This window comes from Alligator mississippiensis, chromosome 6 (genome assembly GCF_030867095.1).
Source record: "Alligator mississippiensis isolate rAllMis1 chromosome 6, rAllMis1, whole genome shotgun sequence".
Classification (NCBI taxonomy): domain Eukaryota; kingdom Metazoa; phylum Chordata; order Crocodylia; family Alligatoridae; genus Alligator; species Alligator mississippiensis.
The window spans coordinates 19,349,005-19,376,707 of NC_081829.1; the positions used below are offsets into that span (position 1 = coordinate 19,349,005).

The window sequence follows — 27,703 nt, forward strand, 5'->3', positions numbered from 1 at the left end:
ATATTATTAACCTTGTTTTACAGAAGGAGAAACTGAGGCTCATACAGAGGTGAAGGGATTTGTTAAAGGTCACACAAGATGTCACTGGCAGAGGCAAGACACCCTCTCCCAGGGCAGCATTTTAATCCCCAAAATGCCAGAGTCCATTAGAGACTTTGCTATTTGTTACTCATTTACACAGAGAGAACTGAGCTTCTATGGAGGTAAATCAGAATATGGAGCCCCCAAACAAACACTCGTAAACAGGACCCATGACTGCTGACTCCCAGTCCTGTGCTCTGTGCATTACAAAATACTGGCCTGAACCCTATGCCTCCAGGGATCTGCCTAAATGTAAATAAAACACTATTCAATTTGCTTAAGCCACACAATCTTTAATGTACTCCTGCTAGCTAGTGTGAGCAGTCACTTTGCAGGACCAGCCAACCTTCCTGTGACTGTATTCTAGACACATGGGCTAGGGACAGGCATTCAAAAAGCCTGAGCCTGAATTGATTCAGTGTTCGCAGGTTAGTCTAACCTGGCTAGGTTAAATCAGTTTTGTAACCAGACAGACATCCCAGAAATGCAGGTACATGCCTGCAGTGGCTCAGACTAGAAGCTGGGGGGTGCTAGAGCAGCCCTTCCTTCCCTTCCACAGTGCTGAGCTGAGAGGGGCCTGGGCAGGATGCTGTGATTAGGGAGGGGCCCCCTCAGCTCTGTTACCAGCATTTAGCACCCCATCAGAAAACAAAGCCTCACTCATTACAAGCTCTTCATAAACAGCATTTTTTCCAAAGGAAGGAATGCAGGGACATTACCATCTGAGCTGTTGATTACCTCCAAAAAGCCCTAAGTGGATACTGTCCTATCTGCCTTACACAGCATTAGCTAGCATACTGGCTACAGTCTGTGCTGTGGGAGAGAGGAGGAAAGGATCTCTGTGTAAGCACTGAGTGGTGAGGAGGGGAGGGGGGCATGGGAAAGCCAGCAGACCCTGCTGTGCTTGCAAGTCTCTCCTGGAGCTCTGCCCAGGGAGCGGAGGGGAGAGGTCAGCCCTGCTGTGGAGCAGAGAGCCCCACCCAGCCCGGAGAGCGTGCCAAGACGCTGGGGGAGTCTGATTTATCTTAAACCAGCAAAGACTCTGGGACAGACATTGCATAAACTGGTTTGACCAAAATCAGTTAAGTCTGAATGTATCTCAAGCTGGTTTCAGCCATTTTCAAACTGGTTTATGTGCACTGAACATCTCTTCAGTTACAGGTTTAAACCAGTTTCTGATCACTTAAACCGGTTTATGTGTAGTGTTTGTCCCTAGCCATGGAACCTGGAGCAAAATCTATTGATCCCAAAGCCAGTTCAGCTAAACATGTCAAGAGGTTTTTGTGGCCTGGAATTACATTGGTGAGATTTCACTGCCACAGTCAGTCTGTACTACAAAAAGGGGGACACAGGGAGTTCTTAACTTAGGTTAACTAACCTATGTTAGAATTGCAAGGAAGACAGTGTAACCTGAGTTTTAACTTAGGCTGCCTGCTTGAGCTCAATCTAAGGGTCCTCTTTAGGCTTGAACCTGGGCTGCTAACTTCAGTTAAACAGCCAAGTTACCTTGTCTTCATGGCTATACGGGGGGTGGATAGACACACACCTACCCTGCGATGGATGTACATAGCCAAAACCTGAGGCAGTGCAGCTTTCTCCAGTCGAGCTGAGTCTGTCAAGAGTAATTTTTCACTGGATGAGGTAAAATTACTTTAATTTAGTGATTTGTATAGTCTTCCTGTTAGCTTTTACACTGATAGAAGACATGGTAGAGATACACAAGGTTATGCTGATGTAATGCTTATACCCAGGTGTAAAGGTTTCATCTGTCCATGCCCTCAGGTTTAAGGTTGCAGTATGGACAAATCCAGTGTGACCGCTGAGGGCACTGACAGAAGTAGGGGGAAAAAATGCACTTTACCAGAAGTAGCAACACATTGCTTTGGCCCAGCTCCACAGCGTTTGGATAGATCAGGCATTTCAGCAGGGCTTTTTGGCACTTTTAACTAAAGCTGATTCAATCAGCTATTGGATAAAGGTGCCAAAAAGCTTCACTAAAGCACCCGGTCTCTACAGGCATTAAGAAAGCAGAAGCTGGGTGCAACTAACACACTGCCTCTTCTGGGCATGCACAGGAGTGTGCTGAGGTTAAAATAAAGCCCTGTTTTATTTTTTTCTACATCTGCCTATGTGGTTGTGTTGTTTGTTTGGATATTATATGTTGAAAGTGTTTCTTTAGGTGGGTTTTGATCTGGCAGGGAAAGGTTAATGGTTGGATTGCAGAGGGGCTGGGTATAGCCTGACTAGTTGCGCTCTGCCCTCCAGATGGCTCTAGGAAAAACTCCTTTCCTAAGAATGCCAACTCTTTCTAAAAGCTGAGGAGTGGGGGTATATAAACTAGGGAGCTGGAATACACGTGTACCTGTGAGTGCCTGCAAGTGTGTATGTTAAGTGCCTATCAGCCTGCTTAAGTCCACAAAAGCCTACAGGTAAAGTAAAAACAAAAAGAGTCTCTCACATGGGGACTGCAACGGAAAAGCCTGAAACAGAGAGAACCTGCAGAGGGTAACAGTGAAGCCAAAACCTCTGAAAACAATGAATTAATTGCAGAGATAATTAAAATTCCTGTGTACCACTGGAACCAGCTGTAGGCTGTAAAGTAAGCTCTAACCAAGGGTGAAATTAAAGTGTTAAGAGACAAGGGCTAGGGACAGAAATTACACACAAACTGGTATAAGCGATTGGAAACTGGTTCAAATCTGTAATGCAACAGAAGTTCAGTGCACATAAACTGCTTTCAAAATGGCCAAAACCAGTTTAAGGTAAACCTGGATGGATGTAGTATCAGACTTAACTGATTTGGGTTAAATCGGTTTATTGAACTTCTGTCCCAAATTCCCTCCGGCTCCAAGTTAATTCTCAGTCATCCCAGGATGTTTTGCACCTCCCCTGCAAACCCCCTTTGCATGTGGCTGCATTTCCAGAATCAAAAGTGAATGTCTGTTCACTTCCTTATTGGTTCAACCTACACAGTTTAAACTAACTCTACGAAGATTGAATCAATTCAGCCTTGGGCTTTTTGACTGTCTGTACTTAGCCAAGATGTTTTAAACCTGCCTGTTATGTTCTTTCTTCTTTAGTTCCATTATAATGTTTTTTCCTAATTATTAAAGTTAGGCATTTTGATCCCCAAATTTAACTATCCTGTAATTATCTGACCTCACATAGTTTGTACCCTCATGGCCTTGGCCAACTCAGGGTCTGGTAACATCCGGTGATGCCTTGTTTATTAAGGGAAATTGGACAGGCCATAACAAGCCCTGTCTTGGATGCATTCCTTCAGGGATAAATGGTGAAAATGGAGAAGCAGAAGAAAATGTGGACAGGACTGTGGTGGACACACTGCACCAGGAGTATCTGAACTCCAGCCTGTACTGCAACATGAGGGATATGCTGGAGAAAGTGGAGCTTAGCCTGGGGAATAAGAAGAGGAAGTTGAGGCAAGTGAACCAGATCACGTATGCAAATGGATTCTTCACCCAGCTGTGTTGGGTCTCCAAGCGTTCCCTGAAGAATCTCATCAGGAATCCTCAGGCATCTGTTGCACAGGTAAGAAACTGGAATTAAAAGCATAGGGCTTCTTACTGTGGGATCTCCAGATCGCTGGTTTGATCCTGCTGAGGTCCAGAAATCATTGCTACTTTATTTGGTGACTGATATGAAACCACAGGTCTAGCTGGACTGTCTGGTGGACTGAGTGGTTGGTAACCAACAAAAACTCTCCACCCAAGTAAGGGGAATGCAGATGCTCACTGGGGTGCCTCTGAAGTAGAATTGCTTCAGCTGGGGTAAAACACATTAAACAGTGCCCCTTGTTCAGGGCTGTGACAGAAGGCAGGATTTAACCTTCAACAAATGAGCAATATGTGGATTCCCATCCAGCAGAGACAAGACAGGAGACTCTTCTTTCAAAAATACCTCTGGGATCTCCAAGGAGTTCTGAGGCCATGATCCTAGGCAGTGGAATTCCTTATGGCTCACTAGGCAGCCTTCTAAAAGGACACCTTCAGTCTGTTCAGTGCTACAGAACTGAAAGACTGCATATGCCCTCCTATTTACTGATATTTATCACATCCCAGTCAACACAGGCCTGGCATTTTCCAGAGGCCAAAAGGAGTTGAGAATTAAAATTCAATGGATGCCTAACTGCTGCAGAGCCTTTGAAAATCCCAACCTCAGTTCCATGGAATGGCTATTAATGGTACAGGGAAGAATGTCTGGGACAACTGGCTAAGCCTGTATTCCACTCTGGGTGTAGTGCAATGGATTCGGGATATGCAAGGATTTTTGCTGCCCTAGGCATAAGCCTGGGCTCAACTGAGCATGCCCACTGCCTGTTCACCCAGAGCACTGCTTTTGTCTGCCTTCTACAATTTGTCACCCTAGCTGGCCACCTGTGCTGGTTGTCAGTCCTGCTGTCTATTAGTTCTCTCTGCTCTGTTCAAGAAGAGCTAGTATTTGGGGGCACATTCTTGCTTTGTCTCTCCTGGTCTTTGGAGCAACATGTGGCAGTGCCTTTGAGGGTTGCAAAAGGGTCAGCAGATAGAGAATTTGGCCTAGGGTTCTGTTTGTATTTAGATACCATCTCAAAACATCCAAGTCAGTAGTGAACTTCGGACCCCATTCTCAGCATTAAAGACACATGATGCACGTGCTTTCTTTGGCTCTGTACCTTGTGCTCTTTGTGCTGTCTTTGGCTACCTGTCCCTGCTCATCCATATAAATGATCCCTTTTTTCTCTTTCCTCTCCCAGATCGCAGTGACCCTTATACTAGCCTTGATAGTGGGTGCCATCTTTTTCGGAGTAAAGCTGAATCGAAGTGGCATTCAGAATCGGTAACCTTGGAAACCAGGTCTTGTTTATTTCCTGGTCAGTTGCTGCTGTGTTTCAGCAGCGGGGAGGATTCGGGGCTACATTCTGCTCCATGAAGGGTGCACGGGACTTGGAATTCCATATTGCAGCCAGCAGTTGTATGCGCTGCTGGAGTTCCTGAATGCGCAGCTGTCCTTCAGGCCAGACACTTTTACAATCAGAATATGAAAGATCCCATAAAAGGCAGACATTGCTTTACCCAGTTAAGACCCAGCAGGTAAATATGTGATGCATCTTGTGTCAAGGAAATGTCCCCTGTCCTAACAGGAGGATGCTTATCAAATAGGCCCATGACAACTCTGGCTGCTGCATGAGTTTTCTGGTGCAGGGGATTTTAGACTTTAGTCTGTGCCTTATTTTTTACTCTTAATTTGCATTTCAGGGTTGGATCCTTGTTTTTTGTAACCACAAACCAGTGCTTTTCCAGCGTTTCAGCAATTGAGCTGTTCATCAGAGACAAGAAATTGTTTGTGTAAGTCAAAAGCCTTTCTGCAAGAGTGTCTTCACCAGGTGTGCGGGAGGCAGCATGAGGAATGCTGGCTAGGCTTTTGCCCAGGCTGTAGGTGTTCGAGCAGTAGGGGACACAACTTTGTCTTCAGGGCTGCCGTGCCAGTGCTTCATAGAAACAGTACAGTCACTTTCCAAGATTTCATCCCCAGTTGTTGTCCCCTTTAGTGATTGCATTAAAGTAAATTTGCATTGCTGCTCTGGTACAAAGGAGACTTAGTCAGAGTCTATCTTAACTGACCACAGGAGAGAGAAGAGCTTGTTTAAGATTATGTTGTACCCGTTTTCAATGACTGTCAGCATGTGCTGTAGTTACGGTTAGTGGTGACCCAGGCATCCCACTACTGAAACTAATCCACTTTACAAAGTGGAGTGAGGAGGCAAAGGTCTGCAATGATTCAGTTGCTACCTGGGTTGTATCTGAGTGGGCAACCTAGTGGCAGTCACACAGCCCATTGAAAACAGATTTTATGAGGTAGTTGAGGAAGCTGCTGACTCCAGTAAGAATGTGTCTTTAGCCTTTCCTCTGCATAGTCTTCAAGACTAATCACTTCACTTGGTGAAAGCATTCCATTACTACTGGTGCTTTTCCAGACTGCTAATACTTTACACCTCCATAGTCTTTCCTTTATGGATCTCAAAGCATGTTATAAGCTTTAATAAAAGCCCTATTAGGGTCACCATCCTTACCCCAGTTCTACAGTTTGGGGAAACCAAGTCACAGAGGGAATAAGAAACTTGCCTAGTGTTCGATAGCCAGTCACAGAGCTGGGAATAAACTCTAATTACCCTGATTTTATACATACAATTAGAAAAGAAAAAAATGACACTTTGCTGAACTTAATTCCTATGGTTAACAATGAACCACAGTCAATGACCAGTGTTCCTGTCATCACAGCCATCAGTACACCAGTGGGTATTACCGTGTATCTGCATACTTCCTTGCCTTGATGATTGGGGATCTTGTGCCCATGAGAACTGCACCAGCCATCATATTTTCCTGTATCAGCTACTGGATGATTGGTAAAAATCAACATGGCCATTTAACCTGTCATTGTTTTTGAGCATTGTCCTGTCTAAGACCAATTGATGTTTTAGATCTGAGTCACCCATGGTTAATTTGTGTATCTACATGAAACACATGGTAGAAAGAAATGTCCCACCTATTAGGCAAACTCATGGACTTGGGCATCTATATGTCTCTACTCAAGTCCCTGAAACATAATTACAACAAAATATGGATACATCCTCCTGCTTTTTGTGACTTAGTCTGAGGGTGAAGATGATGCTGTTACAAAAGTAAGGGTGTTCACAGTTTTCCAGTGACTTGAACAGGGTGGAACAAGATCATACTTTGTCATCTAATGTATGGCAGAAGATCTGAATCTTAGTGTCTCAGGCCTCCAAGCATAGAATGAAATGTTAAATTAAGTCAGATAATTAGGAAAGATTTGTGGGGTGAAATCTAGCTGGTGGCATGCTAGGGAAATGGCAGCACCAGCAGGAAGACAAGGGGAAGTTAGCATTACACTGCTCACTCGCTTCTTATCTTCTGAACTTGTGGCTGTCCCGCTTTTCCTTAGGAACACAGGCCTAGAAAGGATCTCCTGGGTCAGAGAGTCCAGTCCCCTAGTATTATGGGTCAGCACATTGTCATCTCATTCATAAACTGATAAGGTTTCACTTTTGAAGCAGTTAGGAAGCTTTTGTTCAGCTCCTACTACTCCATTACAACCAGTGCTGGACCCTGTCTCTCACTGACACATGGCCTGTGCAGGGACCTGAGATCATTTCTGTGGGTTCTGTGACGTAAGCATCCTCTGAACCTCCCTCTGTCTTGCTGTTTTGACAGGCTATCAGGCAGTGGCAGGACGGTTCTTTTTCTTCATGCTGACACTGGTGCTGGTATCATACACAGCCACAGCCATGTCTCTGGCTATCAGTGCTGGGATGGATGTGGTTGCCATTGCCAATCTGCTTATCACAGTTTGCTTTGTCTTGATGCTTGTAAGTATTGTGCATGCTGCTTTGTTGGTACTGGAAGAGGACCCATTTAAAGGAGGAGTTTGGATGGATTTGCAAGGAGAAGTCAAGGATTAAGACTGGGCCAGAGCAAATCCTAGGGTAGGCAGGCTTTCTGCAGTGCCTGTTCCCTTAGTGCTGACAACACCGCTCATTGTTGGGTATGCAGATGGCTCTGCCCATACACCTCAGCCCTCTTCTGAAACCAGTGACACTTTCACACATCTCCAGAGTCCAGGGCTAAGTGCTGTTGTCCCCTCTTTTCTCCTGTTACTAAGTGTGTGGTTGGGGGGGGAGGGGGGGTGAATAGTAGTAGTGTGCTGGGCTCCAGAGCTGCTTGAAAGCAGGAGCTCTGTGCAGACTCCACATTGACCAGCCGGTGAGCTCAGAGCTCACAGCACCTGCAAGCTCTGGCAGGAGTATTGCTGACGTGGGTGAGCTCGGAGAGCTCTCTGTGCATAAGGCACTCAGCCAAAGGGGGCTGTGACCATACTACTGTACCCCCCTCCCCCATCTACCCCTGTTTTTACCCAGTAGTGAAGTGTCCGTGTGTCCATACTCGTATACAAAGAAGTGGTTTGCTTTAAAACTGTTACTCCAGTACAATACCTATTATGGATGCAGTTATCCTCGTCTAAAGGTGCCTTATATCAGCATAGCTTATTTCTGCATTGGAATAAAGTGCATAGGCAGTATAAAGTGTGTTTATACCTGCATAACTGCATCTGTGCTTTGGGAGGGAAGGGGATATGTGCCGTTTTAGTTAAACTGGTATAGCATCATTCTTGTGTGCAGGTGATGTGTGTCATTCCATTACAGTCCATTTCTTTCTGTTTCAGATCTTTTCTGGCCTTTTAGTGAACCTCCCATCTGTGATGGGATGGCTGAACTGGCTCAAATACTTCAGCATCCCCCGATATGGCCTGACAGTGAGTAGAAAATAATGTTATTCTTTAAGGGATAAGATGCCCAATGGAGTCACTTCTGGAAGAAGACATATACAATTCTTTTGAAAGTTACTAATTAGGATTCTGTTTTAAACAAATTAATTCTAAAAGAGTTTAAAAAATAGTTCCTTCCATTCCCAGAGAATGAACTGCTCCACTGGACCACAAAATAAATATGTTGGTACCAGCAAGGGAAGGAGTTATCCTATACTGTGGACTATCAATAGGCCACACCCCTATCCAGGTCCTAAATAAACCTTCACTGTGGGTAAGAGGGCAATTCAGTACCTTATGTGGCAGAGCATGGGTCTCCAGAATCTCATTCCAGCTGCTGGCCATGTTTCTGACCACTAGACTGAGACACCAAACTCTTTCTTGAAGACTATCGAGTAACTTCTCAGAAAGCCATGACAAAGAGCTTCAAAGCAATCGGAGATTTGGAGTTTCTTAACTTTCAAGAACTCAGCTTGGGACCACTGAAAGGAGCTTGATATTTACAGTGATGATGCTTAACATTTTCTAATACGAAGATCTCTTCAAGGTGTTTGCACATCTGCCATGCAAAATCATTACCCCTTCTTGAAAATCTAGGTCCATATCTTTTGGACACTACTTATAGTGGATTTAAACCAGTGAACATAGCTGAGAAATAAATGGTACATCTTTGTCTGATAGAGTGAGCCAAAGTAAAGAGAAAGCAAATATAAAGATCATAGTTTTTTGCCAAAATGTTCACGTTTAGTCCCAGTGTCTCAGACCAGTGTTGCATTGTTTTACTACATTTTGGTGTCTGACTTTCTCCTCAGGCCCTGCAAGTAAATGAGTTTAGAGACCTGTACTTCTGCAGTGGGAATAGCTCAAATATTACGACATCCATAGGAGATACCCCTGCTTGTTCTCCAGATACCTCGGAGTTTGGAGAAATGTAAGTCTTACCTTATCATTGGCTTCCTGTTTAAACAATAATGAACTGTCTGGGGGGAAGTTCCCATGACCATTACTTTGGAGCCACTGCGTTGATAGCCGCCTACAAGTACATCAGGGGTGAACACCAAGATTTAGGTGAGCAACTCTTCAGGATGGCACCTCATGGGAGGACAAGGACCAATGGACATAAGCTTATAAAGGGTAAATAAGATATAAGGAAGAATTTCTTTTCTGTAAGGGTCACCAGAATCTGGAACACACTCCCAGCAGAGGTGACCATCCTTGGAGGTATTCAAGAGGAGGCTGGAGCCTTGTTGAGCTTGTCTGAGCCCAGTAACTTCCTGCCCATGGCAGGGGACTGGACTTAATGATCTTACAAGTTCAAGTTCTACAGTTCTATGATTTCTCACAGTAAGCCAGTATTTTTATGAAAATGGCATAAACTACCATCCTGGATTTTAGAAGTTTATTCTGAGATATCACAGCTCCCCAATATAGCACAGCAGGAAAAAAATAACTACTTCTCTTCTCTGAAATCAGTTTTGGGTATCTTGGACCAGGCTTGTCTTTGTAAAGGACAGTTTAACATACTGTTGAGATCCAGTCCCTCATTATAAAGTATCAGCAGCCAGAGAAACATTTGGAGGTTTTATACTCATGCTTATCTAAGAAGTGGAAAGGTGCCCAGCCCTCAGAGATGGTTTAGGAATATTGGCCATGTGTAGATGAAACAAGGGGGTTGTGTGCATGACACTTCAGAGCAGGCTAAATGCTTTTGCATTTTATACATACCATTTGAAAAGAAAAAAATTACACTTTGAACTTAATTCCTATGGTTAACAATGAACCACGTTCAATGACCAGTGTTATGATTGGAGATCTTGTGCCCATGAGAACTGCTCCAGCCATCATATTTTCTTGTATCAGCTACTGGATTGGTAGCGGTAATGGTGTCGGTATTTGCACATCAAAGGCGTATTGTGCATTCATTACAGCCATTGTAGGAAATTTGGTGGCATAATCCAAGGAGTTTTTTAATTTGCTGCCCCTATAGCCACGGAGTGAAGCACTGAACTCCGTGTGGCCCAAGGGCTCTGCAGGAAGCCCTGCAGGCAGCCTAGCAGCAGCCTGGGAAGACAGGCTCTGCCCAAGAGAAGTGGTGAGCCAGATATTTTTTTTTTCTTCCCCACCCTGGAGTCTGCCTGCCTGCCTGAGCTACGCAGGGCCCCAGTGCTTCCCCCGGGACAGCCTGAGCCAGGTGCCTGCGGGCAGGTGCCACCTAGGCAGGGCTGTTGCTGCTGCGGAGGGAAACACCAAGCCACTTCCCCACAGCCCAGGGACTGCTCCACCCGCTGGCAGCTTGCCCTCCCCTCCCTGCTGCTGGAGAGGCAGGTAAATTTGGGTGTGTGCATGACACGAGGGCTTAAGGGGTCCTAAATTGAAGTGGTGTTTTTAAAAACCCACAGTCAATTTAGGGCCCCCATTTTGTCTACACATGCACAAAGACGTTATCTTGGCATGACATATAGGAATGGGTTCTAAATCAGAGTTGAAATAATATGTTGCATGCCTGAATCTCTTTGACCTTCGATGTGTTGGTGGAAGTGGCACTGGGATGACACCTGATGAAACCCTGATAAGGGCAATCTAGAGGCTAGAGAAAATGGGAAGTGGAAGGTCCAGTGATAATCACTCCACTCTGTTGAACTGCTGTTTGGAGAAGCTGTCTAACCTCTGTGCAACATTGGTTTCCTTTTGTCAAGCACCTGAAGAGCTACGGCAGAACATATCAGCTATTACTGTTAAATGTTAACTTCTGTCCCATGTCCCCTGGCAGGTGTTATGGTGAAACATACCTGTGTAGCCAAGGAATTGCACCCACTAACTGGGCTATGTGGGGAAACATTGTGGCTCTGGTCTGCATGACTTCCATCTTCCTCCTGATAGCCTATGCAAAACTCCGGTTTATGAAGAAGTTTACCTAGCTTCACCTATTACCTTGATCTACCACTTACCTCAGGACTTTGACTTGCAAAGCATGTCAGTTTAAGGGATCTGAACCTGTAGTCACTGATACTCATTAAGATTTCAATGGGCCTAGATGGGCATCAGATCAGAAGATTCCCAGTGACTTCAGCAAGCATCAGATCAGGCCTTAAGTGCTAAACAAGGCCACTGTTTTTCTTGAGACTGGTCCCCATGATGCAACTGTATGTGTTAATATTCTGTTTTATTACTGTCTGTAGTTGAATTGTTGGCTCTGTTGTTTTTTTTAAGGAGCATTTAGAATACTGTGTTCTCTTGCATATGTATAACTTTGTATACTGCATATTGTGTACCTCATTATCAGGAATCCTGGTTTTCTCTGTTTAAAAATCACAAATTCTTTGATTAAAAACAAAACCCCAAAAATCCTCTGATTAAAAAAACCCCAAATCCATGTTTTTCCACAGTTTAAAATGAAATGCCACTATCTATATATAGGGATTTGCTGAACATAATGTTTTATTGATATATTTACCATTTTAAAGCAATTTGGAAGCCTACCACTGCCTCAATCATTATAATAAAATTAATTCTAAATTTATTTATTTTTTTAATCATGGAAAATCAAAGCTCCTCCTGCTCCCTTCACTCACCAGGATGTGGGTCCAGCTGCAGCTGTCCCTACCACTGCTTTGTGGCACTGAGCAGGACTGATATGCCAATGTCCTGCCCCTGCCTATGCCCGTGCCCCTCACTCCTGACCTGTAGCCCCCGTCTGCCCCTGACTTGCTCCTCTCTGCACCAGGACATGAGTCTAACTGCAGCTGTCCTTCCTGCTGCTTTGTGGCTCTGAGCAGAGTCAACCCTGCTGTTCTGCTCCCTGTGCCTGTGCCCAGACCCCAATGTTACTTGTCCCCATGTCCTTTCTGGGAAGACCTTGACTGGGGCTCAGGAAGCGGGCTAGACCTGTTTCTAGCTGGGCAAGCCCCTTCCCTTCCGGGCAAGCCCCTTCCCTTCCAGGCCAGCCTCCCCTTGCACAGGCTACTCTAGGCGGGTAAAGGGAACTCAAGACCCAGCTCTGGTGGCTGGTTCTACACAGAGTATCCCCGACCCCCGCAGCTACCCCAATCCCCCTCTTGTCCATCTCTGCATCCCCTGCTGCCACCTCCACCCCTCCCATTCTGGTCCATCATACTCCCCATGGAGTGGTTTCTGGGACGAGGAGCCTCCCCCTAGGCTGGGGCCACGTATCCTGGGGCTGATGTGGGCGCAGGGCCAGATTGCAGTGCAGTGGCTGCCTGTGTGGCTGTGGCTCCCACCAGCAGGTCCCATCCCATCTGGCAGCTGGGAATACAGGGGCTGCAGTCTGGAGAGGCTGGCAGGAGCCAGGCTGAGCAGGGTGGCATGTGGGCTGGCTGCACCACTTCTTCCCTCCCTGCGCCCTGCTGTGCAGCGTGCCCACAGCCGCCACTTCCAGCGCTAGCCCTGGCAGAGCCGCCAGCAGCTTGCTGCTGCAGGCCGGTGGGTGTGGCATGGCAGCATGGTGGGCAGCTGTTGCAGGAGCAAGGAATAGCTAACGCTTGCCCTGGGCAGCGCCCCCAGCCCTGCCCCAAGGGCAAACCCTCCCTCCCACATGAGCCACCACCACCACCCCAGCTGGGCAGTGCCCTCATCCTCAGCCCAAGCTGAGTGGGGACAAGCCACAGTGGGACGGGCCATGGTCAGGGACAAGGCAGCCCGCACCTGTCCTGGCCTTGGCCCTCAGTGCAGGCCAGTGTGATCACCGCCCATGCACCTCTGTCCTGCCAGCTCTCCCAGCAGGCCCCAGGCCCCCCCCCCCCAGTAGCATGATCCTCCCCAACCCACAGGACCTTCCCCAGCCCTGTTGGAGGGGACCCACAGCTACCTCCCTGCCCCCAGGTCCCAGCCCCCAAAGCTCTACTTACCCTAAAGACCTCAGGAGGGACACTGAGTCCGAGCCAGCCCAGGCTGACTCATATTCTCAGGCTCCACCCCTGCCTCCATCTGGACAGGGCTTAGGGTTTCCTGCCCTTTTGCTAGTAGCTCTTGTAGGCCAGACCCATCCATCCTGCAGAGAGCTGTTTGCAAAACGGGCCTGCTTCAAACGGGCCTGCTTTTCTCCTTTCAAAGGGAAAATCCATGTTTTTCCTGTGGGAAACGGAAAACTTGGACCCTGTTCATTATTCTGTGGTCAGTATCTGAACTCTCTCATGAAAATGAATTAAGCTGATGAATCAATGTGAAACAAGTTTCATTTTGTAAACTGCTGCATTGCATGTGACAGGCAAATAATCCTTATAGGGCATGTCCCCACAAGCAGGAACATACATTCCCCGGGGACAAATGCGTATTTGTGCTGCTACTGATTGTCCCTGGGGAACGCCCTTGCATGCACGCTCAGGCAAGCGGGAAGTTGGGGCAAGCGCTTGGCCTGGTCCCAGCAGCTTTACCTGGGGTTGTGGGGGCATCCCTGAGGTCCAGCAGTGGTGATCAGGGCATGTGGAGCCTGGCCGGCAGCTAGAGCATGGCTATGACCAGCCAGGTCCAGTTTTACATAGTGCTTGCTGCTGCCACATGCACCACCCTGCTTTTTTCTGGTGTGGGTTTTTTGACACCAGGATCAGTGCAGCAAATGGGTCTGTGGCACTGCAAACCACACATGAGCACTCATCTAGATGTGCCCACTAAAGGCCATCACTCCTAAGTAACAGCTGTTTTCTGTGCTGGCATCATGGGTTTTGAATTATGCCTACTGAATCAGTGTGAAGCCAGGACACATTCTTGTTTTGTGAGAGACTTCAGGACTTGAGGTTTAAAAACACATTTGGAATTTTCTCACTTTGCAAATCTGGCACAGCACAGATTGCACTTCTAGTGGCATCACAACATCAGAGCCTTTACCCAGAGCAAAATCAGTTCTCACTATCACAAAGTAAAGAACATCTGCATAGGACTCACCAGCCCCCGATATAGAAGATCAGTTAGGTGCTGATGACCAATTACAGACTAATAGTCCATTACTGCAGTGCTTCTCACAAGGTAGGCTTGCAGTCCTAAGGGGAGTATTTTGTAGAGCTTAAAATATAAGAATGGGAAATTTTTTCATTGTTTAACAATAAATGGATGTAATTCTGTGCTTGTGTAAGTTGATATTATCCAATAGTTCCTCTACAGCAATACATAGATGTGGTGTTCTGAGAGTGTGGAGTGTTTTCTTGGGTGGTATCTTGTTGCTGTCACTTTTGATATATAAACTGCTGGGATCAATGTGTTCTGAAAGGCCAATGCTAGTAAGGAATCTTCCAGAGGCAACAGAGAAAAAAATACCTCAAATCTAGTGGCAAAAGCTCAGATTGTCCTCAGATATTATACCAGTTGTTCTGATTAATGATCAGCCCAACTAAGTGAATCTTGCCCTTGACAGGTAGAGACCATAAACAGTGAGGGAAAATATTATTTGGGTGGGGACTGAGCCCTGCCTGACCCCCGCTCTTCCCTCCCACAGGGCTGTGGCAGGGCCAGCACGCACTGGTGCTGTTTGTGGCAGTGGAGGTGTGGCTGCATGCTGAGTGGCACTGGACACTGTGCGGCGGCAGCACTGTGGTGCTGCTGCTGTTGCAGGCCATTGTGAAAAGTTTGGGGGGCTAAGCCCCGCTAGCCCCGGCCTTCCACCACCTTTGGTAGCGACACAGTATGCTATTTATTCTCCCAAAAGTCACAATGAGAGACAGGTCTCGCAGGCCCTGTATTTATGCTTCAGTACCCCCTTCCCACCCCATCTCATACTAATTCCTATTGCTATCTCTGTCAATGTTCATCTCTTATGTTTCTTTTATGTAGCATACACATTTAAACTTTAGTTTTAATTATTGTGGCAGGGCATGTGGGGTGCCTTCCGTAGCTTCCTTGTGAAAATGGTCTCAAAAGCCTTGCTAAAGTCAAGGTATGCCACTTCCACTGCTCTCCCTGCATCCACAGAGCCAGTCACCTCATCATCTTTATCTCACGATTGCTGCTGCCTTAGTTGCCATGCATTACTACATTCCCCACCAGTTCTTCCCTGTTTGTGAGCAGCAGGTCAAGAAGAGCACAGCCTCTAGTTGGCCTCCCCAACACTTGCACCTGGATGTTGTCCCCATCTCTCTCTCCAAAAATTTCCTGGGCTGCCTGTCCACTGCTGTATTGCCTTGCCAGGTGACAGGGCGATTTTGAAGTCCCCCACCTGACAACCAGGGCCTATGATTGGGAAACTTCTGCCAACTATTTGAAGAAAACCTCATCCACCTCATCCTCCCCGTCTGATGGTCTATAGCAGACCCCCACCATGACATCACCCTTGTTGCTCTCCCTAATGACCCAAACCTAGAGACTTTCAACAGGCCTATCTCCAGTTTCATACTGGTGTAAAAGTGAAGTGGACGCTGGACATACCGCCTTACCCATGCAAGTGACTCATTATAATGGGGTGTGAATGATACTGATGTACTGGTCACATACCCACTCCCACAGACCATTTCATCTTGGTGGAGCACTTCAATGCAATCTGGCTTCCCTGCCACCTGGTGGCCACGTGCTGTACTAGTGCTTACTGCAGGCAGCCGCTTGAGAGCTGGCCATGTACCTACCTATCCTCCCACTTCGGTTTAAAGATGTCCCAAGCCTGAACTGGTATCTCTGACTGCGATGCTTCATAGCCCCGGGGGAGCTGTCTGCCACGACACGGTCCACTTCCTTCTTTGAACCAAGTTCCATTCCTGGCCTCCTACCGTGGTGAGTTTCCCGGGGGGCCGGCCCCGCCCCCTCCCCGGATTGGTCCCCGGGGGCCCGGCCCCGCCCCCTCCCCGGATTGGTCCCCGGACCCCTGACAGCGAACTGAGCCGCGCGCCCCCAACGGGCTCCCCGCGCCTCTGGCCCACTCTGCAGCAGCTGGGCGGGGCTCCACTCGCCCCGCCCCTCGGCTCAAGTACCAGGGGCCGCGCATGCGCGGTGGGGGCAGGTCGGGGCGCGCCGCTGGGGCGGGCGGAAGCGGCGGGGATCGGGGGCCGCTGGCATGGCAGCCGCAGCCGAGGGGCCGCCCGAGCTCCGCGCCTCCGCTGGCAAACGTAAGCGGGGCGGCCCTGTCTCGGGCCGAGCGCGAGGGCCAGGACCGCTCCCAGGCGGACCAGGGCCTCGGGGGGCGTGTCGCGTCGCGTCCGGCAGCCGCATTCGCACCGCCCCGCGCGCACCGCGGCCCGGCCCGGCCCGGCCTCCTAGCACAGCCCCGCCCCGCCCCGCCGGGCCCGGCCGCGTCCTGCTCCTGGGACCGCGGGACCCCGAGCCCGGACCAGGCTGCCCAGGGGGTGTCGCTCCTGCCTTGCATAAAAGCGGAGCCCGGAGACGTAGCGGGAAGGTGGGCGGGGAGTTTCCTCCCTGCCCCAGACAGCAAAGCCCGGGAGGGTGGGAGAGCGCCCACAGCATAACACCGGCGTCGGGCGCCCCAGCTAGACGTGCTGCGGCCTCGCCCTTGCTTTCTGTAGAAAGCAGCCTCCCCGCGAGCGCGGTGCCTGTCGCCCTTGCCCGCTGGTTCTCTTGTCGCTCCCTTTTCTCTTGTCGCTCTCCCGCTGCGCAAGTTACTCTGTGCTCTTGCTGTGAGCCGCCCCAGCTGATGTATGAATCACATGTCAGGGGAAATACCAAGACCACCAGGGTGCTTTTCCTAGTGGCAGGGGAAAACCCACTTGCAGGGTACCCACAAGAGTACAGGGTCGTAAGGCATAGCTGGCCTCCCGCTTTCACTTCCAGTGGGAAGATCTCGGCTCTACGCCGACTTTGTGGGAATGGGAGACTTCTCTGTAGCTTGCTCCTCCGGCTGAGGGTAAGCGAAACACGGGGGCATCCAAACCCCAGGCATGTAGGATGCTCGCCAAAGGATTTGGAAGCATCTGAAGCCCCAGGCGGAGGTGGGGGATGCTGGCTGGTAGCAAAGCCACATGTGGTTCTTGAATGACTCGCAGATTTGTAATTGATTTGGCTGATTTGACTCAGGATATGGACATTTTTCCTTGAAAGAATAAATTAACTAATTAATTAATTAAATTTAATTAATTAATTAAAGTTCAGGCATTTCCAGGGGTCAAGCCATGCAAAGGAAAAAGCAAGCAAAGGTGAGGCTCCACTAAAGGAAAGGATGGAGAGATTATTGGGTGAAAACCCCAGGTAAAAACCACTTTTAGCAGGAGAAGCTTGTTAAGGGGTTTAAGGGAGGGGAGAGGAAATTCAGCAAACAAGCACTGGAGGATTAGCAGTGCCTTCAGGGGAGGAGGAAGGGAAGATGAGTTCTCAATCATCTGTGACTAAGGATAAAAAAGATAGCACAGAGCTTGATTATAACCAGTAGGAAAAATCACATTGAAAGATCCCTTTCTCCATGTTGCTGTTGGGTCCTCTTTATGCTGGAAGTAGAGTTACTTTTCTCTTTGTAAGCTGAAGGGTAACTGAAAAGCCCAATCTATTTAACTTCACCTTCAGACAGTTTTACAGATAAGGGTATGGGATTAATGCTCTTTTAGTCTGCAACGTACACCATATGCTAAAGGCAAACACTGCAAAAAAGATCTGTATTGTCTTTGCCTTGTATGTGTTCCGCTATTTACTTTCCACTACCTCTGCCCTCTCTGTATCTTGATTAGAGGATCCTGCCATTGAGACGGCAGAAGAGGCTAAGGAACCAGCAGAAGCAGATATCAATGAGCTTTGTAAGGATATGTTCAGCAAAATGGCCACGTATTTAACAGGTGAACTGACAGGTAAGGCCAACTGTGAAGCTGACAGACATTTTACTAGCTTTGAGCAAAACTGTTTAAAAAACAATATCTGCTGTTTAGTTTGCCAAAGTGGTACCCACGTAGGTTGAGATAATGGAACATCTGATTTTAGCAAAGCTAATGAGGGCTCCAAACAGTTGTGCCAATCTTTCAAATGGTTCTTCAGTACAGAACTAGCAACCCAATGCAGCTTAGTTTTTTGATCTCTTAAAACCTTTGTTGTCTTTATGTTAACATTGCCAAATTGCAAACAGCCACTGTGGTATGTTGTTGGCAGCTATGTCCAAGGTGGGCAAGTTTTGAAAATGCCTCTGTCCTAACTTACTGTATATAGCCCTGAATCAGCAAAGCCTTAACCATGTTTGTATGACTCTTGGATACTTCTAATGTTCCCATTACTGTCATATCTGAGCACTCACAAGCTAATGTATTTGTCCTCCTCATATCAGTCGGAGGTAGAGACATTCAGTTATTCTCACTTTGCAGGTAGGAGCAAACACGCAGAGAAACTTAATAATTAGGTACCTAATTCATGTTGAAATACCTTTGAAGACCTGGGCCTAAGTGATTTGCTCAGGGTCACAGATCTTTTTGTAAAGTGATTTGCTCAGGATTGTGGGTCACAGGCAACCCACATTGCTCAGGGTTCATCCAGGATGAACATGAGCTGCCAATGCGAGGAAGCGGTCAGTAAGGCTAACTGCACCTTGTCGTGCATCTACAGATGCATCACAAACAGGTCCAGGGAGGTGATCCTTCCCCTCTCTGAGGCATTAGTCAGCCCACAGTTAAAGTACTGCGTCCAGTTCTGGGTGCTGCACTTCAGGAGGGATGTGGACAACATTGAGAGGGTCCAGAGGAGGGCCACTCACATGGTCAAGGGGCAGCAGGGCAGGCCCTACGAAGAGAGGCTAAAGGGCCTGAACCTATTCAGCCTCCACAAGAGAAGGCTGAGAGGGGATCTGGTGGCTGTTTACAAACTCACCAGGGGGGACCAGCAGGAATTAGGGGAGGCTCTGTTCCCTCGGGCACCACCCAGGGTTACTAGGAATAACAGCCACAAATTGTTAGGGAGAAGGTTCAGGCTGAACATCAGGAGGCATTACTTTACAGTTAGGGCTGCCAGGCTGTGGAATGGGCTCCCACGTGAGGTGGTACTCTCTCCTACTTCGGGGGCCTTCAAGAGGAGGGTGGACAGATATTTGGCTGGGGTGATATGACCCCAGCACCCGTTCCTGCCTGGGGCAGGGGATCCGACCTGGTGATCTGTTTAGGTTCCTTCCGACCCTAAGTACTATGATACATAGGAAGTCCCTGATAAAACAGGCATTTGAACTTGCATATCCCTAGTACCAGAATTAATTTTCTCTCTCTCTCTCATTTTTTAATGATACTTTGAGGAATTGAAGCATCTGTGCGATGTGAAAGATATAAAAGTTAATAAAGAAGTTCTGACTCTAGGATTTGTTTTTGGTTTTTTTTCCCTTCCAAAACACAGCGCAATGAGTAGTCTGATGTCTTAAGCCTTAACTTTACAAGCTATTGCATGGACGCACATATCACCACCGCTTTCATTTAAACATCTATAGTTAGACCAGAGTGCTCATTCATGCAGATCAGCTTTCATGTTCAAGGCCTCTGAAGCAGCTATCTCTAGAACAATAGATACTGTTGAAATGAGTGTAACTAGAAGGTCTGTATTTCTTGCTGAATGTGCCATGTTTATTTTTCAATCTGTTTGGAAATTCCAGTTCTCAAAATACTTTTTCCAGAGTGCATTCTGCGAGGGGTGTTATTAATGGCTAAGCTGTTCTTAGTTTTGTACTGCTCTCATCTTGAAATCTAAATAAGTTGCCCATTGTATCCACACTGCTTGGGCTTTGAATAAAGCTGTAAATATTTTCTTTTCTTAAAGCCACAAGTGAAGACTACAAACTCCTGGAAAACATGAACAAATTGACCAGTTTGAAATACCTGGAAATGAAAGATATTGCTATAAACATTAGTCGGAACTTGAAAGACTTAAACCAAAAATGTAAGTTAAACAAATTGGAAAGGAGTATAGTAAAAGTTGTGTTATGTAGTAAACGACACTTCTAAGGAGAGGAGATCTGTAGAGTTTTACAGGCCTCCAGAATGGATTTGCAATCCATAATGTGTTATATTTTGTGTTGCTAAAGAAAGGAGCACTCTGAATAGAATTGATATTCATCCCTTTGCTTTTCTATGGGAGAGGAAGGATGGCTTTATGGTAAGCAAAACAGGAGTTAGGAAACTTGGATTATATTTTCACCTTTGCTTTAGGATCCTTCTCTGGTCTTGGGCAAACTGGATAATGAGTTAATTCATGCCCTTAAGCTTGGTCCCCGAGCATCGTCATTTGCATGTGGGGTACAATAATATATTTCTGTGTCATCAATGAGGTGGAGGTTAATGACATTTCAATGAACTGTTAATTGATAAGAAGAGGGCATGATTTTTGTATTTATTCCCATTGTCTTTCCATTGGTGGTGAGTTTATGAGCATTTTTTTATTATAGTCTTATTTTTTAACTTCGTACTTGTTTCTTTGATTTTTTTTGGTTGCCTTTTTAAAATATTCTGTCCAAAGAATATCCTGAAAAACTCTTGTCAGGTTTGAGATAATTTTTGTTGGTGAACTAATAAGAGTTGATGGATATGGCTTTCTTCCTTTTTCTAAGATGCTGCTCTTCAGCCATATCTGGAACAGATCAACCTCATTGAGGAACAAGTGGCAGCTCTTGAGCAGGCAGCCTATAAGTTGGATGCATATTCAAAAAGACTTGGTAACTATTTTCCTGTGCTGTGACTATTGAGCAGGGTGGCCTAATATACAGTGTGCTTGTCACAAGCTAAGAGTAATTTCCTTCAAGGGGATGAGTAGCCTACATTGAAAATGTAATACAGGGTTATTCTGCTTTAAGGAATTTGGATTGTAGCACTTTTTTAAGACTAGCAAGAAGCGTGTTATAACTTGGATAAGTTAGAAGTTACTAGGGGTGCACCAATAAAGATTTTTTTTTGGCCAATACTGATGGCTGATTGATAACTAGCCATATCAGCCAGTACCAGTCTGATAACTGATATGCAGCCCAGCAGCTTGAAGAGCAGCATCTAGCTGGTAAGTGACGGGGGTGAGAGGGGAAAGGGAAAGGGCATGGGGGGTGGTAGATCAGGGCCCCACAGAAAGGGAGGGAGTGGGCCAGGAGCAGGTGCTGCCCAACCAGGACAGCATGTGGGATGGAGCTGTGGGCAGCTCATCGGGGTGGGGGGCGGCTCTCCGCTGCTGCGTGCGCCCCAAGGGGGCTACAGGGTGGTTACGGTGAATTTTGGAGTGGCTGTAGCCCCCCTTGCAACGCCACTGCTGCCTGCCTCACCCCCACCCACCTCGAGCACATCCCTGGCCCAGCCCCCCTGCCGGGGAGAGGTTGGCACAACCAGCCTGCACATTGAAGCCCACTGTGCCTGCAGCAGGCAGCCCACCCTTGCCCTGCACACAAATCCAGGGGGCACATGCCCCCCCATGCCTCCCTTGGGGGTGCATATAGCAATGGAGAGCTAACCTGTCCCCATCCTGGGGGCCTCAATCTACACCCCTTCCCTCCCCCATACCTCTCCCCCCCTCAACAGACTTTCAGGTCAGACATTGCTCTCCAACCTGCCAGGCCGCAATCCTGTCTGAGTGCATGCACACAGCATTTATTGGTGACATTGGCTTCACTGACCAAAAAAAGCCAATTGCTGATAATGTCAATTTTCTTTTTATCAGTGCCGATCTGATATGAACTGATATATCAGCGCACCTCTAGAAGTTACTTTATGTAGAAGTTGACAGTAGTGTGGACACTATTTTAATGCAACTTATTACAATCATGGAAGGCACTTAGGACTAGATTTTCAAAGATAATGGGTGCTTTTAAAATTCCACTGGTTACCTAAGTTTCATTGAAGCAAATAGGATTTAGGTAATCCAGGTAAATGTGGGGACTTTTAAACATATTATCAGCAACTAGAAGTGCCTAAAATGCCTTTTGAAAAACTGCCCTGAGTCCCTCCTGTTACTTTGAAATCAAAGCGGGGTTAGGATTGGGGGGGGTTTTTTGTCTCAGTGGTAACTGATATTCTGATTTTCTTCTGCAGAAGCAAAGTACAAAAAATTGGAGAAACGATGAAACCTACAAAAAAAAAAAAGACTTCCTAAATACAAGATTTTTTTTTGAGAAGCAGGTTTGTGGGCCAGAGTGACCTGTCATATTCCTGAGGTTTAAGCTGTACAAGGCACAGAAGCACTTACTTCTGGAAGAACAGTGTACTTGGGGATTGTCTTACCTGAGGAGTTGATTACTAGTCCAGATATCTACTGAAATTTTGCTTTGTTAATCCCTTCTAAAACTAGAAAACTTTCCCTTCTCTCACAAATGTGCTTTTACTGCCTGTGTTACTGAGCTGTAATAGAAAGCTGAAATCAGCACTGAGCTCTTGCGTGCTGATGTACTATTGCATTTGACTTCCTGAGCATCATATGGCATACTGCCTTGTACAAAAAAAATCTCTGTAACCCATGAAGACTTCTCTACAGCTGCAGGACCTGACCTTTCTCTAAAGTGTGTTGCTTCCTCCTCACCTTGAGGCAAATGTCTTGGAAATATTGTGTCTGTAATTATCTAAAGTCCTTGGTTTTCAGAGTTGTGAGTGCAGTTTTGGAAACTCTTAAGTTTGTTCTTTATCCAGATCACCTTTTGCTGTGGAGAGAATGTTTACAGTGGCTTTACAATAAAACTTAGATATGTTGTACTTTTTTCCTCAGTAAATGTCTATAGCATGTTTCCTCATCTGTTTTGTTAAACTTTCATGCTTTTTAAAACAATAGAGAATACACAATTATCTGGTAAAAGTTACTGCATACCTAAGGATCACTGGACAAGATAAGTATACTTTGACATTTGGTCTTGATAATCAAGAGGTTTTAGATGCATGTGCATTTGTCTCAAAGGACTTTAATTTGGACAACTCCCAGTTAGGGATGCAAAGTAACTCAATTGCCCTCCCACCTGGCTGATCAGCTGTTTTAGTTGGTTTCTTTCTCTATCTGCCCATCTCCACCCTACAGTGTAATTTCAGTGCAACAGCTTGTTGCAGTAATTCTTGCACTTCCTGCAAGGAGTTCCCTCGAGAGGAGTACCACTGATCACGGTTGCTGGTAGTCTAGATTGTTCCACTATGTGTATAAATCGGCCAGAGAGGAAAAAGTAACTGTGCAAACAATAGGAGATGGGAGGAAGTTAAAGAATAGGACTTTCTTGTAACCAGATCTCTTTCCTTTACACGTGAGCTCCTAAACTGGATTCCAGTAGTGAACGTAATGGTCATTGGTTAAGATCAGCTTCTCAGCCTGTCTTGGACAAAGGTCACAGTGACCTGAGGGTCGAACCCACCCAGGGCAAGGTCTTTAACATCACCTCGAAGTGAGACTCCAGCAACCACTTCGTGCCCGCTTCATGAACTGGCGTTTCCTCCACCGCGCCTGCCTCAACTGTCTGCCTCTGAATGGGGCTGTCTGCTTCGGCCGCTGGGACGAGGTGCTGCTGATTTAGCTACGCGATAGAGACCCTTCCCCATGTGCTGTGCAGCTCCAGGCCTCATGCCAGAGCCTGGCAGCTCCACCACAACACTGTCCAGAACTGCCTGGTGAAGGCCATCCTGGCCGCAGTGGGGGAGATCTCCCTGAACTGCAGCATCTCAGGCTGAGAGAGCCAGATGCACCCCGATATCCTCATCACCTATGAGGAGGCCAAGAAAATCCTGATTATGAAGTTCACTATCCCCTTCAAGTGTCAAGCTTTCAATGAGGCCCAGGATCACAAGCAGGAGAAGTACACCCCACTGGCCAACATCCTGAGGGGTTGCGGCTATGACGGGATGGTCAATAGGCCCGTGCGAAGTAGCTAGTATTCGCTTTGGATTAGAATTTGACCAATTCGGGGGACAGTGATTTGATTTGGTGATTTGAATCACTGTCCCAAATCAATTCGGTCAAATCTGATTTGGAGGTTCAGCGGCTGCCAAATCTCTGAATCAGCCAGGCCCATCCCCCCGCAGTCCGGCAATGGCTGCCCTGCCTGTCCCAGCTTCCCGGTTTTTGGAAAAAAAAAAGTTCTGACTCACTGGGTGCTGCGAGGTGGTGGGGGGGGTGGGCGATCCCCACTGCCCCATGCTGCGTGGGTGGCTCTGCACGAGCCACATGACCTCTCCCCCAGCTCCCCCATGGGTGCTCTGCCTGGGTCAGCTCCAGCCCTTTAAGGAAAAAAAAAATGGGAAAAGCCCCAGACTCACCACTCCTGCTGGTGGGGGCAATCTCCGCTGCCCCCCCCCACACACCACATTGGGGGTTCTGCACGAGCCCCCCCAAAGCCCCGAGGCCATTGCAGGAACAGTAAGTGCAGGGCTTTTCTCTGTTTTTTTTTTCTTAAAGGGCTGGAGCTGTCCTGGGTGGGCCACCCGTGGGGGAACTGGAGGAATGAGGTGGGGTTGGGGGGCTTGCAGCAGAGCCCCCCCATGCAGCATGGAGCAGTGTGAGGCAACGGGGATCACCCCCCCCCCCCCCCCCCCGCCACACACACCCAGCAGCACCAGGTGAGCACTGGGGCTTTTCTTTTAAGAGCCAGGAGCTGGGGCTGGCGGGGCAGCAATAGGGGCCAGGGGAGCTCAGGGAGCAGGCAGGGGATGTGGTCTCTCAGGGGTCCCCCTATGGTCCCATCTCCCCCTAGTACTTACCAGCTCAGAGTCAGCTGCAGCTCCCTGCTGCAGCCACCGGGGACTGCCCAAATCATCAAAGCTTTCTGAATCCTCCGAAGATTCGAAGATTCGGAGACCTTTAAATTGATTCAGATCTTTTAATTGGTTCCCTGATTCGATTTGGAGATTTGGCTACCGAATTGAGCCGAATCTCCTCCAAATCACCACCCAAAGCTTTGCATAGCCTTAATGGTCAACGTGTTCATTGTGGGAACACTCAGAGCCTGGGACCCCAGCAATAACAGTGTCCTGCATGCCTGCCATTTCTCCTGCCACTATGTGAAGCTGATGCATTGCTTCGTGGTGTCCAACACCATCTGTTCGTCCCACGGCATCTACATCGAGCACATCACGGGACATCACCAGTACATCAACCCTAGCAAACCAACTGCCACTGGACTGGACCCAGAGGGGCCCGCCTGAATCCGACTCTGCACCTAATGGACTCTGAGAGGAATCTTCAACGATAGACCACTCCACCCGAAGAGGACCCCCACGGTGGGACTCTATAGACTGAACAGCTTCTTCAACCTATCCCCTCCACCACTGCACACCATTGTACAGGTTTCTGTGCATCTATCTTCTTTCTCTCTCAGCATTGCGACCCCCCTCCCTCCCCTTCCCCCACTTCAGTTGGCTAACATTGTATTTTCTGTAACCTAGTTGTGCTCCCCTCCTCAACCCCATCCCTCTTATGTTAGTCCCTTGCTCAGGCACTCAGTATTTCCCTTATGGCTTTGGTTTTGGGTTGGGTTTGGTTTTTTTTTGGTTCATGAATCTTAACATCTAAACATTTTTACTAATAAAATTCAAACTGTTTGACACATCTCACTCTTGTCCAGAATCCTCTGGCTGGGAGACTTACAAAACTGAAGACTCTACATTTCTTCTCCTCTACCCTGAAAAGGAGTAATTAGAATGCTACTTAGAAGACAGATTTACTTGCCTCCTGTCAGTGCTAATGGGCAAGTGAAAAAGGCTAAGTCTAAATATGTTATTAAGGCAAGCAGCATTAGTTTCCTAAGTGTGCACCACAGCTTACTGACTTGCTTTAGAACAGGAGAGCACTTTAGATCAGAATCAAATGTTCTGTTAAAAAGGGGAACAAAAGCTGATAACTTGCTTTTGAAATTAAACTGAACTCTTCCTAATATCACAATGTAAACCATGAGTAGGCATATATACCCAGGCTAAAGCAATACACTGGAATTCAAAGTGGTTTAGCAGTAAACTGCAGTCAAACTATTTTTTTTTCCTCTAGGGAGCATTTAGCTTGGATTTTCTTTTTTAAGGTTGAATACCAGGCACTTGCACTGAGTTTCAGTCTAAGCACTGGATTAGAACAGCCAACTGCTTGTTTAGATTAGTTTTCACTGCATGCTTTTGGTACCTGAATGATCCCTTCTACCCTGCTGTGCTCACTCCTGGTAGCAGATTGAGTTAACATTTTAGGTGGTGTAGGTGCAGGTGCAAGACCCGACAGACTGCATGTTCCACTTCCTCTTCCCAGGATTCCTAGAGGCATTTAATAGGATGAAGATTGCTTTTCTGCCTGGGCCCTATAACCTAGGTTTGCCACACAAATTCAGGTTCTAGACTGGCATTAAAGCTTATTGTCAACTTGGACAGTAGGGGGACACTGATGTAGGATAGTGATATTAGGCAACAGGATGCCTGGTCTCATGCCCAGCTGTTGCCAAGACCATGCCATATTGCTTATACATTGGCTAGAGCTGTAAATGAAACCACTAAAGTGGCCTCAAGCTCCCACTCTGAAAAGATCCTAACAGCTGGGAATTGGCTGGAGATAAGAAGACTCTCCTCAGCATTGCTCTTGTCTGTCCCATCTCTTTATGAAGTGTTGCTCAATCATGCAGGGGCCGAGATCATTTTGCTCAATGAGCTTCCAACTTCTCCCCAGGCCTTTTGATTAGTTGAGACCTCCACGCTTTACATCTGTCCCTCGGCACTTTTACTTCTGTAGCTCCATAATATTCTCCCCCTCTTCGTCCCCCCCTCTGCCCCAACACCAGCTCAAAGGGGAGGCAGGTAACACTAATATTTATTCACCTCCCTCTTACATTTACAGGGTTGGAGAGGAGTCAGTCCTTCCCCCAGAAGGTAATTGAGCTTTGTGCTGTCTGCCTTTTATGTGGAAGTAGTAGTTGCTCTTCTCTTTCCTGAAAGTTGGTTTGTTTTGTTTTTTTGGAGGGAGGGGAGCAAATCTTCTCCTGTTTCAAGGACGTAATAAAGTAGGGAAAGACAGAATGAGTTTCCTGTGGGCAGACCTGGGACTTGTCAGTTTGAGAACAACTCTAGCATTTGCTGTTAAGATGGATCTTTGTGTATAGGCAAGACCTGCATTTCCTGAAGCGCTGCAGCTTTGCATTTTGACCTGTCTTCACTGGGCAGCCAGGTCAGAGATCCACCATGAGCTTGGCTGAAATTGGAATACCACCTAGCTCTGGCAGAGCAGAAGATGGCACCAGCATTGAGGACCAGCACAAGTATATTGTGGGGTGGGTACTGTGTTCATGAAGTTGGAACTAGAGTAACAGTAGGTTGTGTAGCACTTGGCACAGTGAAAAGCTGGTCTTATATTGGCTGCTGTAATGAATGCATCGTGCACAGTTTAACTGCAGAGTAGTTACAGTGTAACTTATTATGTAGTCAGTCAAATAACACACAAGTATGAATAAATTCTGGGTTGAAGTTGAAAC

General features: G+C 47.2%; 2 protein-coding genes across 4 annotated transcripts in view; both read left to right on the forward strand.

Annotated features, from left to right (window-relative positions):
- The window catches only part of LOC102562948 (broad substrate specificity ATP-binding cassette transporter ABCG2), a 43,456-nt gene extending 28,892 nt beyond the window's left edge, over positions 1 to 14,564 (forward strand). For all 3 annotated transcript variants that reach the window (XM_019499426.2, XM_014605043.3, XM_019499427.2), the window contains 8 exons: positions 3,365 to 3,630; positions 4,835 to 4,917; positions 5,337 to 5,426; positions 6,360 to 6,484; positions 7,314 to 7,468; positions 8,323 to 8,412; positions 9,237 to 9,355; positions 11,195 to 14,564. In XM_019499426.2, the coding sequence (XP_019354971.1) occupies positions 3,365 to 3,630; positions 4,835 to 4,917; positions 5,337 to 5,426; positions 6,360 to 6,484; positions 7,314 to 7,468; positions 8,323 to 8,412; positions 9,237 to 9,355; positions 11,195 to 11,342 (1,076 nt within the window). In that variant the 3' untranslated portion in view covers positions 11,343 to 14,564. The remainder of the gene's footprint in view (positions 1 to 3,364; positions 3,631 to 4,834; positions 4,918 to 5,336; positions 5,427 to 6,359; positions 6,485 to 7,313; positions 7,469 to 8,322; positions 8,413 to 9,236; positions 9,356 to 11,194) is intronic.
- A 1,794-nt stretch (positions 14,565 to 16,358) lies between these two features.
- Positions 16,359 to 22,982, forward strand: BLOC1S2 (biogenesis of lysosomal organelles complex 1 subunit 2). The gene is made up of 5 exons (XM_059729685.1): positions 16,359 to 16,466; positions 18,033 to 18,149; positions 20,083 to 20,202; positions 20,870 to 20,974; positions 22,329 to 22,982. Exons 1-5 carry the CDS (start codon positions 16,415 to 16,417, stop codon positions 22,358 to 22,360), a joined length of 426 nt encoding a protein of 141 aa, XP_059585668.1. The 5' UTR covers positions 16,359 to 16,414; the 3' UTR covers positions 22,361 to 22,982.
- The last annotated feature ends 4,721 nt before the right edge of the window (positions 22,983 to 27,703 follow it).